We start from the raw sequence: 14563 nt of genomic DNA, 5'->3' as shown, positions 1-14563 counted from the left end.
CTGATTGAGCCACCCAGGCGCCCCCCCCCCCCCACAGCATTGTTTCTTTCTAGCATTTACATTGTTTTTAATGTCAAAAGACAAATGGGTTTTTGTTTTGATGGCTGTAGAAGGTCCATGTGATGAAAACTGCTACACTGGTTAGAGTATACTATTAACTCACGTTAATTCTAAGCACAAAGAGCTCTTGATGACATTGATAATGTCAGAAACTGCTGGCTTTCCCTCTTTACTCCTTTCCTCATGTTGGGAGTAGAAGATATGTCATGATAATATGTATTAGAGTCTTTGGAGATTTAGGTGTTAAACATTCAGTTGCACGTTCTGAAAAATATATTTTTCAGTAGAAAGTGGGTTATCACGTTTGCTATAAATTCCAATCTGCTTTAGAAGCTGAAGGTAGGCACTGTGTCTTTAAATTTGAAGAAACAATTTCTTTAATAAATAGTTACTATCTTGGAAAAGATAACATTTACTGATCCAAACCTCAACCTTATATATTTTGTTCTGAATTTGAAAGCTACCCTCTTTTTCCTTCTTGGTTTTGCACTTACCAGCATGCTCTTTCATTTTCCTGCAGGAAATCTTTATTTCACCAATGCTTTCGTGTCTGAAACACTGATAGAAGTTCTGCGGATCAATACCACCTACCGCCGTATTCTCCTTAAAGCCACAGTGGATAGACCCAGGGATATTGTTGTAGACCCCAAGAACAGATATCTCTTCTGGGCTGACTACGGGCAAAGCCCAAAGATTGAACGTTCTTTTCTTGATTGCACTAATCGAACTGTGCTTGTATCAGAAGGCATTGTCACACCACGGGGGTTGGCAGTAGACCATAGCAATCGCTATGTTTATTGGGTTGATGATTCTTTAGATATAATTGCAAGGATTGGTATGGAGGGAGAGATGTCTGAAGTGATTCGTTATGGCAGTCGTTATCCAACTCCTTATGCCATCACTGTTTTTGGAAATTCTATCATATGGGTAGACAGAAATTTAAAAAAAATCTTCCAAGCTAGCAAGGAACCAAACAGCAATGAATCACCAACAGTGATAAGGGACAATATCAATTGGCTAAGAGATGTAACCATTTTTGACCAGAGTGTTCAGCCCCGGTCACCAGCTGAGGTCAACCACAACCCTTGCTTGGAAAATAATGGTGGATGCACCCATTTCTGCTTTGCTCTCCCTGGATTGGACACCCCTAAATGTGGCTGTGCCTTTGGAACCCTAGAAGGTGATGGCAAGAGCTGTGCCATTCCAAGAGAAAATTTCCTCATCTTTGCCTTGGAAAATACCTTGAGAAGCTTACACTTGGACCCTGAGGATCATAGCCCACCTTTCCAACCAATAAGTGTGGAAAGAGTTGCTGTAGACCTGGCCTATGATGACATAAGTAACAGAATCTACTTCACACAATCTTTAGGATCTGGAAACGGTCAGATTTCGTATGTCAATCTAAATTCAGGGACCAGGTCTTCCACTGCTATTATTTCAGGTAAGAGCACTTCAGGAGCAGCTTATATTGGAAATTGACACAGTGTAATCAACACATGTGGATAACCTAGAGGTTCTAAAATGCTTTTTGAGATTCTAATACCTTTGTGTGTGTTTATTGGTATATGTCCAGGTAAAGGGAATCCTGATGGCATTGCCTTTGACTGGATCAATAGAAGAATATATTACAGTAACTACACCAATGAGACAATTAACTCAATGGCCGAGGATGGGTCTAAGCGCACTGTGATAGCCCACGTTTCAAAGCCAAGAGCAATTGTTTTAGATCCTTGTCGAGGGTATGCTATGGTCTCGTTTATCATATTTCTGTATGTTTATTTCTGGAGGGAGTGGGGCCTGAAATTATATTATGTTCCTAGACAGCCAACATTTTATTGGCTTGAAACTCTATAGCTGTATATTCAAGTGTGAAAGAGCATGAATGATTTTGACTAGGAGGTAACTCCTGTTGATGCTGGAATCAATGTTCTGACTCAGTAAATCCCTTTTAGGCAAGTTGTGTGGGTGAGAATGGAGTGGGTTTCATTTGCCGTATTAATGTCAAATTTTCAGGTAAAGAAGACCGCCATTCTTTCAACCTTTTTAATTATTGTGAGCTTCCTTGTGGTGAATTAATTATGACTCCTTTTGGATGACTAGGTACATGTACTGGACTGACTGGGGTACCAATGCCAAAATTGAGAGAGCCACACTGGGAGGAAATTTCCGGGTACCTATTGTGAACAGCAGCCTGGTCTGGCCCAATGGGCTCACTCTGGACTACGAGAATGACCTTCTCTACTGGGCAGATGCCAGTCTGTATGTGTCTTTCATTATTCTTGTGGGTGTTGATAAGAGTTCTTGTTTGTACTTCTAAAGGAGGGATTTGCATAATATGATGAAAATATAATATGCCAAATAGACATGGCCAAAATGTAGAATCACAGTTTTATGAACTATGTCTCAGCTTGATAAATGTACCTGTGAAAATTGGTCTATCATGAGATTGAATAATTATGAACTAGAAAGCATCTAAAGACACATTATTAGATAAGTTAATTTCAATTATAATTACAAATATAATCACTCAATTTATAATCTCCAGGCCCCATGTAACTATTATAAAATATGAATGACTTTTAAATGTACGTTGATATTAAGTTTCCTCTGGGCTTTAGTCTTACATATCTTGTTAAAAACATTTTCCTTTAGTCTTTGACTATTGGTCATCTTCTCAGATAGGTTTTTCTCAGCCAATTTTGCAATGTTTTCTTATAAACCTTGGTCAATTCTAATTTTGTATGTAACTTATTTAAGTAGCCCTGAAATTACATTCCAGTCATCTTAATGGTACAGCTGAAAAAAATGAGATGATTTCATTTATTATTGCTGGTGTTTCCATGTCAGAAATCTTAACTTATTTTGCTTATTTTCTTAAGATTTTGGTCTTGTGACACTAAGCACCTAACAATCTCATCTTTTCTTTATCTTCTCATTTGAAGCAAGCAGTGATGTTTAAGTGTCTAAGTTTGGATCATTTTAGGTAAATACCTCAAAGGACTAGGTACATGTCAAATTGAAATGGTCATTAAGGGAGTAGGAAGGAATAAGTAATTCACATTTCATTGAGTGACTAATATGTCTAAGCATATGTACTAAATATATACTAAACATTGAATTCCGTGCTTTGCATGTATTATTTCATAATATTCTCCTGTTCCTAATTTCAGCCTGGTTCCCTGTGTAGGCTTACTTATAGGCTATATTAATGTTTGGAGATCAGTGATTTATACAGGCCATTGTTTCATAAGCAAACCAAGACCTTCCATCATTGGATGAAACTTTTTTTCCTGCTTTATGCTACCCTTGAAAAGAAAGTTGGGGGCTTGTGTAAAGGAATGGTTAGCATTGGGTTGCCATTTGAGGAACTTCTTATTTCTGGATTGCAACATGTTTCTTGCTTTATTTTAGGCAGAAGATTGAGCGCAGTACTCTGACGGGCACACAGCGTGAGGTCGTTGTCAACAGAGCCTTTCATCCTTTTAGCTTGACTGTCTATGGCCAGTACATTTATTGGACTGACTGGAACACAAAAAAAATTTACCGAGCTAACAAATATGATGGGTCAGGTCAGATGGCAATGACCATGAGTTTTCCCTTCCGGCCTAATGGTATTCGCGTTATTGTGAAGAACCAACAGCAGTGTAGCAATCCTTGCAGTGAGTTTAATGGAGGCTGCAGCCATATTTGTGCACCAGGTAAGGTATTGCCCATGAAGATCGAATCATGTAGTGTAATAGTGCTGATGACTGGTAGGGAAGGCTGAGTGATACTCAACTCTAAGACGTGAAAATCAAAATTCTCCTTAATTTCAGGGTAATTCATAAAATAGATTTAGGGGTTTGTATGTTTAGAGGAAGACTTTGATAGGTTCTATTTGATATGGAGGCCTCTTAAAAAGGCAATTTTAACTCAAGGTTGATGGAAGTAGAAACATGGAGTCTGTGGCCGCCAAACTTCATGAATTAAATAGAAATTCCATGAATGAGGGGCACCTGTCTTACTTCGGCTCAGGTCATGATCTCACTGTTCGTGAGTTCCAAGCCTACATAGGGCTCTGTGCTTACAGTGCAGAGTCTGCTTGGGTTCCTCTCTCTCTTTCCCTTCCCCACTTGTGCTCTCTCTCTCTCTCTCTCTCTCTCAAAATGAATAACTAAACTTAACAAACTTTTATAAAAAAAAAAGAAATTATATTACTGAGCTTACCTCCTTTATGAAAGGATTTACTTCTTCCACGTAGGAGGTACTATTATAGTTTGATATTTTATAGTGTGATATTATGTGTTTCATAGTGTGTTTTATAGATAGCAACAGGTTCATAGAAAGATGCATCTTTTGGCACTACTGCTTTATAGATTTTGCTGAGAAGGGAGAATGGTTTCTATTGTGTCAGTGCAGGCAAGAGCTAATTGTTTAAAGATTAAGGTGAATTAGCTGTATTTATTAGAATTGGTGGTTGTTCTTCATGGAAAAAGGACTCAGAATATAGTTGAGAGGTCAATGGGAAGAGTTTCTATGGCTTGTCTTGTAGCGCATTTAATATAGAAATATTGCCATTGCTATTCTGGAGGGGAAAATAAGCAAATCCTTTGCTTTTTCGGCAACTTTTTTTCAGGTCCAAATGGTGCCGAGTGCCAGTGTCCTCATGAGGGCCGCTGGTATCTGGCCAACAACAAAAAGTACTGCATTGTGGACAATGGGACACGGTGTGATAGCTCCAAGTTCACCTGCCTCAATGGGCACTGCATCTCAGAGCAATGGAAGTGTGACAACGATAATGACTGTGGTGATGGCAGTGATGAGCTGGAAATCGTCTGTGGTGAGTTGGACTCTCAGAGCTTTCGTTAGGAAGCAAACTTGTCTTTATGCCGTGTATTTGGTGCAGAATCCTTCTGTGTGTGCGTAGGTTTCAATTTTGTGCCAGTGTGTCCTGTTAGAACTGAAAACTGAGAACGCAGACTATTACATCACATAGAAGCTGGTATATCCGCCAGGGAGTAATGTATGATGTTTCAGTAGGAAGCACTTCCTCCGTGGTTGAGAGCAAAGGTGCTGGAATAAAATCCTAGCTCTGCCATTTACAGTCTGTGAAGCCATGGAGAAGTTACCCAGCCCTTCTGAGCTTCACACACCTCCTCTGGAAACTGGAGGATTTTTGTGAGGAGAGCGACAATATATAAAAAACACAGCATGGGGTTTGGTGCATGTGAAGCATGACTTAGCATGGAACTAAGAACTCTACTAGGTGATTGTTATCATTTTATTAATTTTCATAGCAGAAGGGTCATTAATGATTTATTGAAATCATTCAGTATTCAGCTTCCATCTGAATGGGGTGAGTAAAACACTGGAAGTTAGCTACCTTTTCCCAATAGACTGTAGGGGCTGAGAGTTTTATTTTCCCTAAAGAGATTGTATTTGCATGCTTTTCTGTGATTGAGGTAAATTTTTAAATTGAGACGACAGAGAATAACGTTTGCTTAAGATAACTAATTTACTTTAAAAACATACACAATATGTTTTGATTAATCTAATTTAAAGTTTACCTCATTTTGCACACAGTCCATTTTGCAGCCTATTTTGCTTTAGAAGGTAAACTCAAAGTACCCATTTTATTTGAGTGTATTTTTCTAGAAATTAGGATTCCTAATTTGTTTTTTTTAAACATTTATTTATTTTTGAGACAGAGAGAGACAGAGCATGAATGGGGGAGGGTCAGAGAGAGAGGGAGACACAGAATCTGAGGCAGGCTCCAGGCTCTGAGCTGTCAGCATAGAGCCCGATGCGGGGCTTGAACTCACGGACCGTGAGATCATGACCTGAGCCGAAGTCGGATGCTTAATTGACTGAGCCACCCAGGCACCCCTCTAATTTGTTGAATGCTTTAATCAAGAAGTCAATGTCTTTTCTTCCTCTTAGCGTTTCACACCTGCCCTCCGACAGCCTTCACCTGCGACAATGGGCGATGCGTCCAATATCATTACCGCTGTGATCACTACAATGACTGCGGTGACAACAGTGACGAGGCAGGGTGCCTGTTCAGGGACTGTAATGCCACTTCGGAGTTTACTTGCAATAATAGAAGGTGTATTCCTCTTCAGTTTGTCTGCAATGGCATAAACAACTGCCATGATAATGACACATCAGATGAGAAAAATTGCGGTAAGTTCACCAAGTACTTACCGTGGGAGCTCTGCTAAGTTGGTTCCTCTGTTATTTTAACATGGCCCATTCACTCCATAACCTATCTCAGACCTGGAATTAGCCACTTATCCCAAGAGACCTCATTCCTTTTGTAGATTTAGAAATTACCACAGTGTTGAGTTGCCCTTTCCTTGGCTTTCATTGCTTCCTGGGCTTTTCAGTGTACTAGAGCTAGGAAATACAATTTTTAAGGGAGAAATTATATTTTAATTTAAGATTACATTTTTTAGCTTATATTTTATAAATCCTATCTCTCTTGTGCTTAAAATTGGTTTCTGATTACATTAACATAGTTACTTTATTGCTTTATTCTACAATAATTTCAAAATGCCTATAATTTCAAAATAACCACACACATAATACTACTACCAGTAAATCTAATCATAATCTAAGATTTTAGACCCCTCTTGTTCTTAGATTATGTCCTGCTAGGGATATGTAGCCCAAATACTGGTTTTTAAAGTCCTTTGAATTTTTTTCCTCTGAATTGTTATGCTATTAACTTGATGCAGTGTTTGCTTATGTTATTGTTTCCAAATTTTAGGAATTGCTTTCCTTCTTGTTTTTATTTCTTAGTTTTTATTTATACAAACTAATGTACATGGTTCATGGTCAAAATTGTATGATGAGGTACATTCACAGTAGTCTTTCCTCCTTGTCCTCTCCACCCCACTCACTCTGAAGTATTCTCAATTTAACATTATTTTATTAATAATAATAATAATATTATTATTATTATTTGACACTGGCTGAAAGAGAACTTTCTATTACTTTTATAATGCAGAAAATTCAACAGCATCCACTTAGGCCAGTTTGATGGCCAGTTCCTTCCCCTTTGCCTTTTCCAGCTTGAGCCATCGACTTTGGTCCCAGGATGTTGCCTTCCCAGTGATGGTGGATCTCATCATATCTGTCATTATAATTGGTCCTGATGTCTTCCACCAGCTTAGCCAGAGGTCCTTTGTCTTCTGAATTAACCTGTGTGATGTTGACAGTGGTGCAGGTTGTCGTGTGGACCAGACATCCCAGCCTGGCCTTCCCCGTGATAATGCAGTAGGGAACCCATCTTATGACACAGGGTAGGCAGGAAGACAACCAATTCAATGGCATCCACATCATGTGTAATCCCTACTGGCTGAGGCTTCTTATTATCCACCAAGGTGGTGACAGTATTAACCCCAGCTCCAAGGACAGGCAGCCTCTTAGTGGGCACATCCCCTTTGTTGGCAGCTTTCTTCTCAGCCTGGTCCAATAATCTCTGCTTCTTCTCTTGCCTTGTTTCTGGTCTGTATTCATGGACCAGCTTAAGCAGTTGAGTAGCTGTCCAAAGCCTGGGTAAACTGGTTAATCATGGGAGGCACTTTTTGATGTTTATAGAGAATAGCCCTTTGCTGCTGCAGCCGTATATAGCTAGGCCATTTGGCAAATTGACTGAGGTCCCTTTTGGTCTGGATGTCCTGTCCGATGCCAAAATTCTTGGGACTTTTCTGAAATGAGGGATTAACCACCTTCTTGGCCTTATTCTTCACAACAGCAGGGGCTGGACCACCTTCTTCCCCTTAGCCATCTTTCCTTTCAGCATCTTGGATGCCTCGAGGAGGGACTGATTATTGTTTTTTATTATAAGCGTCTCTCTCTCTTATTACACACACACACACACACACACACACACTCACATTGTTTTTCTTACACATATTGTTTTTCCTGCTGTTTTGAATCTTGCTTTCTTACTGTTAACATATATGCTGGAGATCATACCATCATTACTTGTCAATATATAGAGCTCTTCTTCATTCCTTTTTACAGCTACATATTACCTCATTGTGTGGATATGCCACAGTTTATTTAGCCAAGAGTTGAGACTCTTGTTGATGAGTTAATTAAATAATTAAAATTACATAAATGAATAATTAAAATAGATGGTTTGCTACAAAGTAAGCGTGCTCCCTTCTCCCCTGCCCTTACCAGCTAGAGATACCGCTTTTTATTCTAGAATCTATGGTGAAACAACTGTCATGGTTATTGCCTCCGTGATAGCTTTAAAAATGCCCCCCTTTCGGTCTTCCCAGCTATTTTGAGTCCAATAGCTCTATTTGTGTGGATGTTGTTAATGCTATATATATATATGTGGTAGATACGTTCCAATATTTACCTGGCTGTCTTTTCTAAGCTGAACGTGCCTGCCTGCCTGGATATGTAAAATGTCAGACTACGAATATTTGCATTCCTCATTTTTACTTGTGTGACGAAGACAATGACTGTGGAGACATGAGTGATGAAAGCTCTGTTTTCTGTGGTAAGATAAACTTGTTTCTCTTTCTGTGGTTCCCGTGACGCATGTCTTCCGCTAATACATAGATATATGGTCTGGGTGTTTGCGCTTTTTGTCACTGGAAATTGACCTCAATGGTAGATGCAGTGGGCAGTTCTTTTAGGATGTGATGAGAGGGGCAGTCCCACTCTCTGTTTTCTGGCTGGTTGCCCTACATATTTCTTCCAGAGAACTGCTCTGACACCTGACCTTTTACAGTTGCAGAGCTATTTGTCCCAGAGACGAGGGCCTTTTGTCTTCAGGAACCCCAGACAGAATTTGTATGTCAAGTCCTTATATTTACTCCTAATATGATTATAATCACCATTAGTAAATGAAATACCTTTTCTGTCTTTTTAATATGCTTGAGTTTCAGAAATCTTTATTCCATATTTAGCAATTTGGTTCAAATATTTTTCCTGGGTTTGTAGACTGATTTAAAAGGCCTTTCTTAAGCTTGATAACTATTACTATAAATAGATGCATAATTTAAGAATTTAATAATTCTCGCCAGGCCAGGGTACAGTCTGAAAGCGAGTGTCAGTTGTAGTATAATAGCAGCAGGAGGAAGCAGAATTCAGGATTTAGCCATCAGACAGGGACACATAGATTGGAGACAGGGCTGACCTTTCAGGGACCTCTGCTTCCTCATCAATTTTACCCCTGGAAAATCATCAGATATTATGGATCAAAGCAAGGGAGCCTCGTAGACCAGAAGATTTCTAAGACTTGATTCTAGTTCGTACCCACATAACAATTTAGAAAATCCATCTGAACTAGAGTTACCTACGTTTACACAAGACAAGAATCAATATTCAAACATAGGCAGTGTCATTTACTCAAAGGTCCCGTATAACAAGGATGAATAAGAACACAGATGTGCTAACTTTTTAGAACCATGGTCTCAACACAGCCAAAGGATGTGTGTGTAGTGAGCTCAGATAGGGTCTTATGTTGTTTTTGCTTTTAATATTATTTCAGTAGAATTTATTTCATTTTAGGTTACAGGAGAAAACATAGAACTATGTCTTCTTATACATTATTTGTGGTTTCGTGTGTCAAACAGATATTTTAACAAATAAAATTTACTTTTGGGTTTCTAGAATCTAGAAAGAAAAATTCTGGAAAACTGAAGCAGTATTGCCTGTCTTCTCTTTCTCACCTACATCTCCCTTCCTGTGGAAAGTTTATAAAAAACCCTTTTCCCAGGCCTCAGTCTTCCCTTCCTGGCACCTGTTACTTAGTTCAGAGATATAGGCAGATGGTTAAGAATGATGAGAACAAGCTTGTGTTTTACTCCTGGGTTTTACCTTCTTTTCATCCTCCAGCTACTCACACATGCAACAATGAGGAGTTTCACTGCACGTCTGGACGTTGTATCCCCAGACACTGGTACTGTGATGAGGAAGCAGATTGTCCTGATGGCTCTGATGAACCTGACACTTGTGGTAAGAGAATAATAAGCAAGCATGACAAGCCTTATGATGCAGCTAGAGAACCTCTTCCAGCTACTTCCACACACAGAGTTGGCTCATGGCTGCCTAATGTTTGTACTCTGCTCTTACTCTCAGTTAAGATGATGAAACCACTCAGCAGACATTCATTAAAAACCCATTTGTGTAGGGTACTGTGTGGGGAGCTGATCAGGGTGTGGAGGTTGCTGCCTAATAATCATGAAATGAGATTATGTTGGTGATACCCTAATACTGTGCCTGGCTTTTAAACTCCATTGATTTTAATTGACTGTGAATTGGAATTTCTGAATTTGTTTGAGTTCTGGCCCATAAGGCTGTGGGAGGATCCAAGAGTGATTGGAATTATCATATATATGGGGAAGGGGCATATTATGGGCACATGTCCTCCTCCAGTTTATGTGCCGACTTATGAAAGGTAAGGTCCCAGGGTCATCTGAGTTTCCCAAGAAGTTTCAGAGACCCTCTGGTTGTATTCCTGGAGACAGTTGTGCCTATTTATTTGGGGGGTGCTATTAACCTTAAAAGTTCTAATCTATATCCGTGCACATTTTTTTAATATAACTGTCATTGCTTTTTTATCTGGCAATAAATCAGTCTACAAACTATGACCATTGCCGGCTGCCTGTCTTTATAATGTTTTATTAGAATGCAGCCACGTTTCGTCTATGGCTGCTTTTGTGCTACAATGGCAGTGTCAAGTGGGTGTGACAGAGAACATATGTCCTGTAAGCCTAAAATATATGCTATCTGGTTAAGAGAGACATATGCTGTCTGGTTGCACAGTCTTCACATTCCTTTTTAATGGCAGTATGATATTCCATTGAGTGGTTATATTATCTTTGAGTTAACTGCCTCTATTTTAAGCACTTCGATTGCTTTTATCTTTTCCCTTACTATAAATACAGCTGCAGTAAAATCATTATATACAAAGCTTTTTATTTGGGGGGTATTTTCTTAGTACCATTTTCATAATTTTACAGCTGAATCCAGAATGTTTTCTATTCCCGTTTTCTCTCAGGTTCAAATACTGTGGCTAATAGTTAGAGAGTGGTATTTGATGCTCTTTGCCAAGTTCTTTTTTCCCAACATTGAAAGTTTTGTAGAAAGCAAAGGGCATGTAGAGTTGTGAGGATCTATAAAGGAAATAAATAACTGTTAGGTGAGTAGAATAGTGTTAGAGATTGGTTTAGATATATGAATGATTGGTTCAAATATATGAAGAGTAAGTATAGTTTCCAGACTTCTCCATGGGAACCAAAGTCCATAACTGCAGTTGGTACCAACTGCCTGTCACAATGAAATAAAGATAAACGCAGAATCTATATAGGAATACATTCTCACAATATGAAGGAGTTTTACTTTATTTTTATTTTTTAAAAGTTTATCTATTTTGAGACAGATGGAGGGGCGTGGTGGAACACTTGGGGGAGGGGCAGAGAGAGGAGAGAGAAAAAGAATCCCAAGCAGACTCCATGCTGCTAGTGAGGAGCCTGACGTGGGGCTCGAACCCAAAAACCGTCTGATCATGACCTGAGGCAAAATCAAGAGTCAGTTGCTTAACTAACCGAGCCACCCAGGCACCCCGGGAGTATCATTTTAAAGAAATAGTAAGATGTATACAAAACAAAATTTTCATTTTCTTAGACTTCTCTAATCTCACTCCCCAGAGATAATCACTGCTAAGGGTGAGTGTGAATTCTCCTTACCTTTTTCTGTATATCCTAATATATAGTTTCAAAAACACAAATGGAGAGCTCACTATGCATATCTGTCTGTAGCGTTGCCCATTTCAGCTTAACAACATCTTGTCAGCACTTTAGCAAACACAGAGCTACTTATTCCTTTGCCCTGCCATCTCAAGGATGGACGGCCCGTGTGTTGTTTCCTTTTCTTAACTGATGGATGGTGAGGATATTTCCATTTTTTCACTATGAAAAATAATACTGGAATGAACATCCTTTTAGAAACCTCTTGGTGCATATGTGGGAAGATTCTTAAAGGCTGGATTTCTAGAAGTGTGCTGTGTGTGTGTGTGTGTGTGTGTGTGTGTGCCAAAGGGACCGTGTCTCTTTGTAGGCTGTAATCATGTGTACTCCTTCCTTAGCAGCTTATGAAAGGTCCTGTTATCCTTACTCTTATCATTGGGCTGCCTTTTTCATAGTTAAAATTTAATGTACTTTGCCCTAGGTTAATTTTGAGAGGCCCCTGGGTGTGTGGACCTGTGACAAATAGTTGATAGGTACATGTGGGGTTATGATGGAAGAATTTGAATCAGTGATGGCTAATTTAAAGCATAAGGGTGTCTTATCAGTTTAATTCAACAAATATTTCTTGAGCACTTAGGTTCTAAGCACTTGGAAGTGCTATGTCAGCAAAGAATTCGAAGATCCCTGTCCACATGGGGCTTATATTCTAGTGAGGGGGGACAGGCAACAAAACAAGTAAGTGAATGGTATAGCATGTTGAAAGGTGATAAGTGCTATGGAGAAAAGCAAAAAAGAGCGGAAGACAGGGATCAGTCATTCTGGGGGATGGTTTGTGCCAAAAAAATGTTTTTGAATGAAAAGTAGATTTAAGAATGAAATGAATGAAATAGTTATTTATACCCTCTTGGGAAAAGACTGTTATTCCTCTATCATGCCTGAAAGGGAATATCGAGTCTCATCCTGGTAACAAAAGATAATGAGAGCTTTGCACTGTCAGTCAAGTACTTCAATCTCAGAACATTGGTCACTGGTACAACACTCCTTGGAAGACCCAGCATAGCTGTACACAGCTGGGTAATGCTCTGTTTCAGGTGTTTAGACAGTCTGTGGGATAGCAGGCTTCTGTTAAGATTTTTGGACTACAGACCACTTTTCCCCTGAGAGTGTTTTATATCTTTTCTCAGAATACCATGAAGCAACATGTTTAAGTAATGAGTTCAAGTGTGACAGTGGGAGGTGCATACGAAGAGAATGGATCTGTGACGGTGATAATGACTGTGGGGACATGAGTGACGAGGATGAAAGGCACCACTGCGGTAAGTGAAACCATTCATTCGCAGAGTCACATTCCATGGAAGGTTGGGAGATTAGTTTTTGTGTCTTTGGAGAGTATGATTGTCAGCAGATTCCTCTTTGGTTGTGTACTGGTAAAATGTTACCATCTTTTTCCACTCTGAAATTGTTTGATAGCATCCACTTCAATGCTTCAATTTGATAAAAATTATTTTAATATTTTTTGTCTTTCTCTTGCATTTAGCTAGCAGAAATAATGTCCTACATTTCTGAAGCAGATAAAGAGAACTCAATCTTTTTTTAAAAATTTTTTTAAATTTAATTTTTTTTATTTTTTAAGTTACATCCAAGTAAGTTAGCATACAGTGCAATAATTATTTCAGGAGTAGATTCCAGTGATTCATCCTCTACATGTAACATCCAGTGTTCATCCCAACAAGGGTTTTCCTTAATGCCCCTTGCCCATTTAGCCCATCCCTCCACCCACAACCCCTCCAGCAGCCCTCAGTTTGTTTTCTACATTTAAGAGTCTTTTATATTTTGTCCCCCTCCCTGCTTTTATATTATTTTTGCTTCCCTTCCCTTATGTCCATCTGTTTTGTATCTTAAATTCCACATATGAGTGAAGTCATAGAATATTTGTCTCTCTCTGACTGAAATTTTGCTTAGCCCTCTGGTTCCATCCACGTGGTTGCCAATGGCAGGATTTCATAAGAGAACTCCATCTTTAAACAGCTTTAAACAGTGTAGTAATTAACTGTGCCTCCAGTTTCATGTATTACCTTGTTATTTGGAGGAGTGGGTAGAGGGAGGGTCATTCCTTTTGAGTGGTTTGTGGAACAGACCATGGAGCACCGTTTTCCATTACCAACAGAGCATGGAACTCTTAGCTAAGATGTCTTAGAAGAGCATCTTTCCATGGTAAAACGATAAAAACAATGGCTTGCTGATGTTTGCATTTCATTTCATTGTAACATCTTATGTCATTGACTTTGGTGGTTGTCTCTAGCTCCACATGTACTCAGTGCATTAAAATGGGGAGTTGGCAGCTACACAAACATAGACTGTGGCATGTACTTTCCTCCCAGCTCCACTCAGCAAGACAGCCCCTCCTTTTGTCTCCCATTCATCCACAATGAAATTGGATAAAATACCAGTTCTTTTATTCTGCAGGCATTAATGATTATATTTTAGCATCTCATCTTTTTCCTAACAGTTGTCATTGTTGCTGAAAACTCTTGTTGACATATTTCCCTCCTATATACCCTAATTCTACTTAGGTGGTAGCTGTAATGTAGTTGAAAAAGCCCTAAATTTTGAGGAAAAAAAAAAAAAAAAAAGACCTAGGTTTGAATCCCTAGGTCTTTAGAAAGGTCTGTGACTTGGACCCATCTGGTTAACCACTTTGAACTTTAATTTTTATCTGAAGAATTGGCATAAAAATACCTATCCCGCATTGTGTGTGTGTTTTTTTTTAAGTATTTATTTTGAGAGACAGAGTGTGGGGGAGGGGC

At 39.1% G+C, this 14563-nt stretch overlaps 1 protein-coding gene across 1 annotated transcript in view; it reads left to right on the top strand.

Moving 5' to 3' along the window:
* LRP2 (LDL receptor related protein 2) overlaps positions 1-14563 on the top strand; it is a 138455-nt gene that overhangs the window by 70813 nt on the left and 53079 nt on the right. Inside the window, exons 26-33 of the mRNA XM_030323741.1 lie at positions 581-1501; positions 1634-1799; positions 2161-2319; positions 3472-3758; positions 4676-4879; positions 5980-6222; positions 9904-10023; positions 12941-13072. Of these exons, the coding sequence (XP_030179601.1) occupies positions 581-1501; positions 1634-1799; positions 2161-2319; positions 3472-3758; positions 4676-4879; positions 5980-6222; positions 9904-10023; positions 12941-13072 (2232 nt within the window). The remainder of the gene's footprint in view (positions 1-580; positions 1502-1633; positions 1800-2160; positions 2320-3471; positions 3759-4675; positions 4880-5979; positions 6223-9903; positions 10024-12940; positions 13073-14563) is intronic.

Source organism: Lynx canadensis, chromosome C1 (genome assembly GCF_007474595.2).
Source record: "Lynx canadensis isolate LIC74 chromosome C1, mLynCan4.pri.v2, whole genome shotgun sequence".
Lineage (NCBI taxonomy): Eukaryota > Metazoa > Chordata > Mammalia > Carnivora > Felidae > Lynx > Lynx canadensis.
The sequence above is the reverse complement of the archived record's forward strand: the minus strand, read 5'-3'. Positions and strand labels throughout refer to the sequence as shown.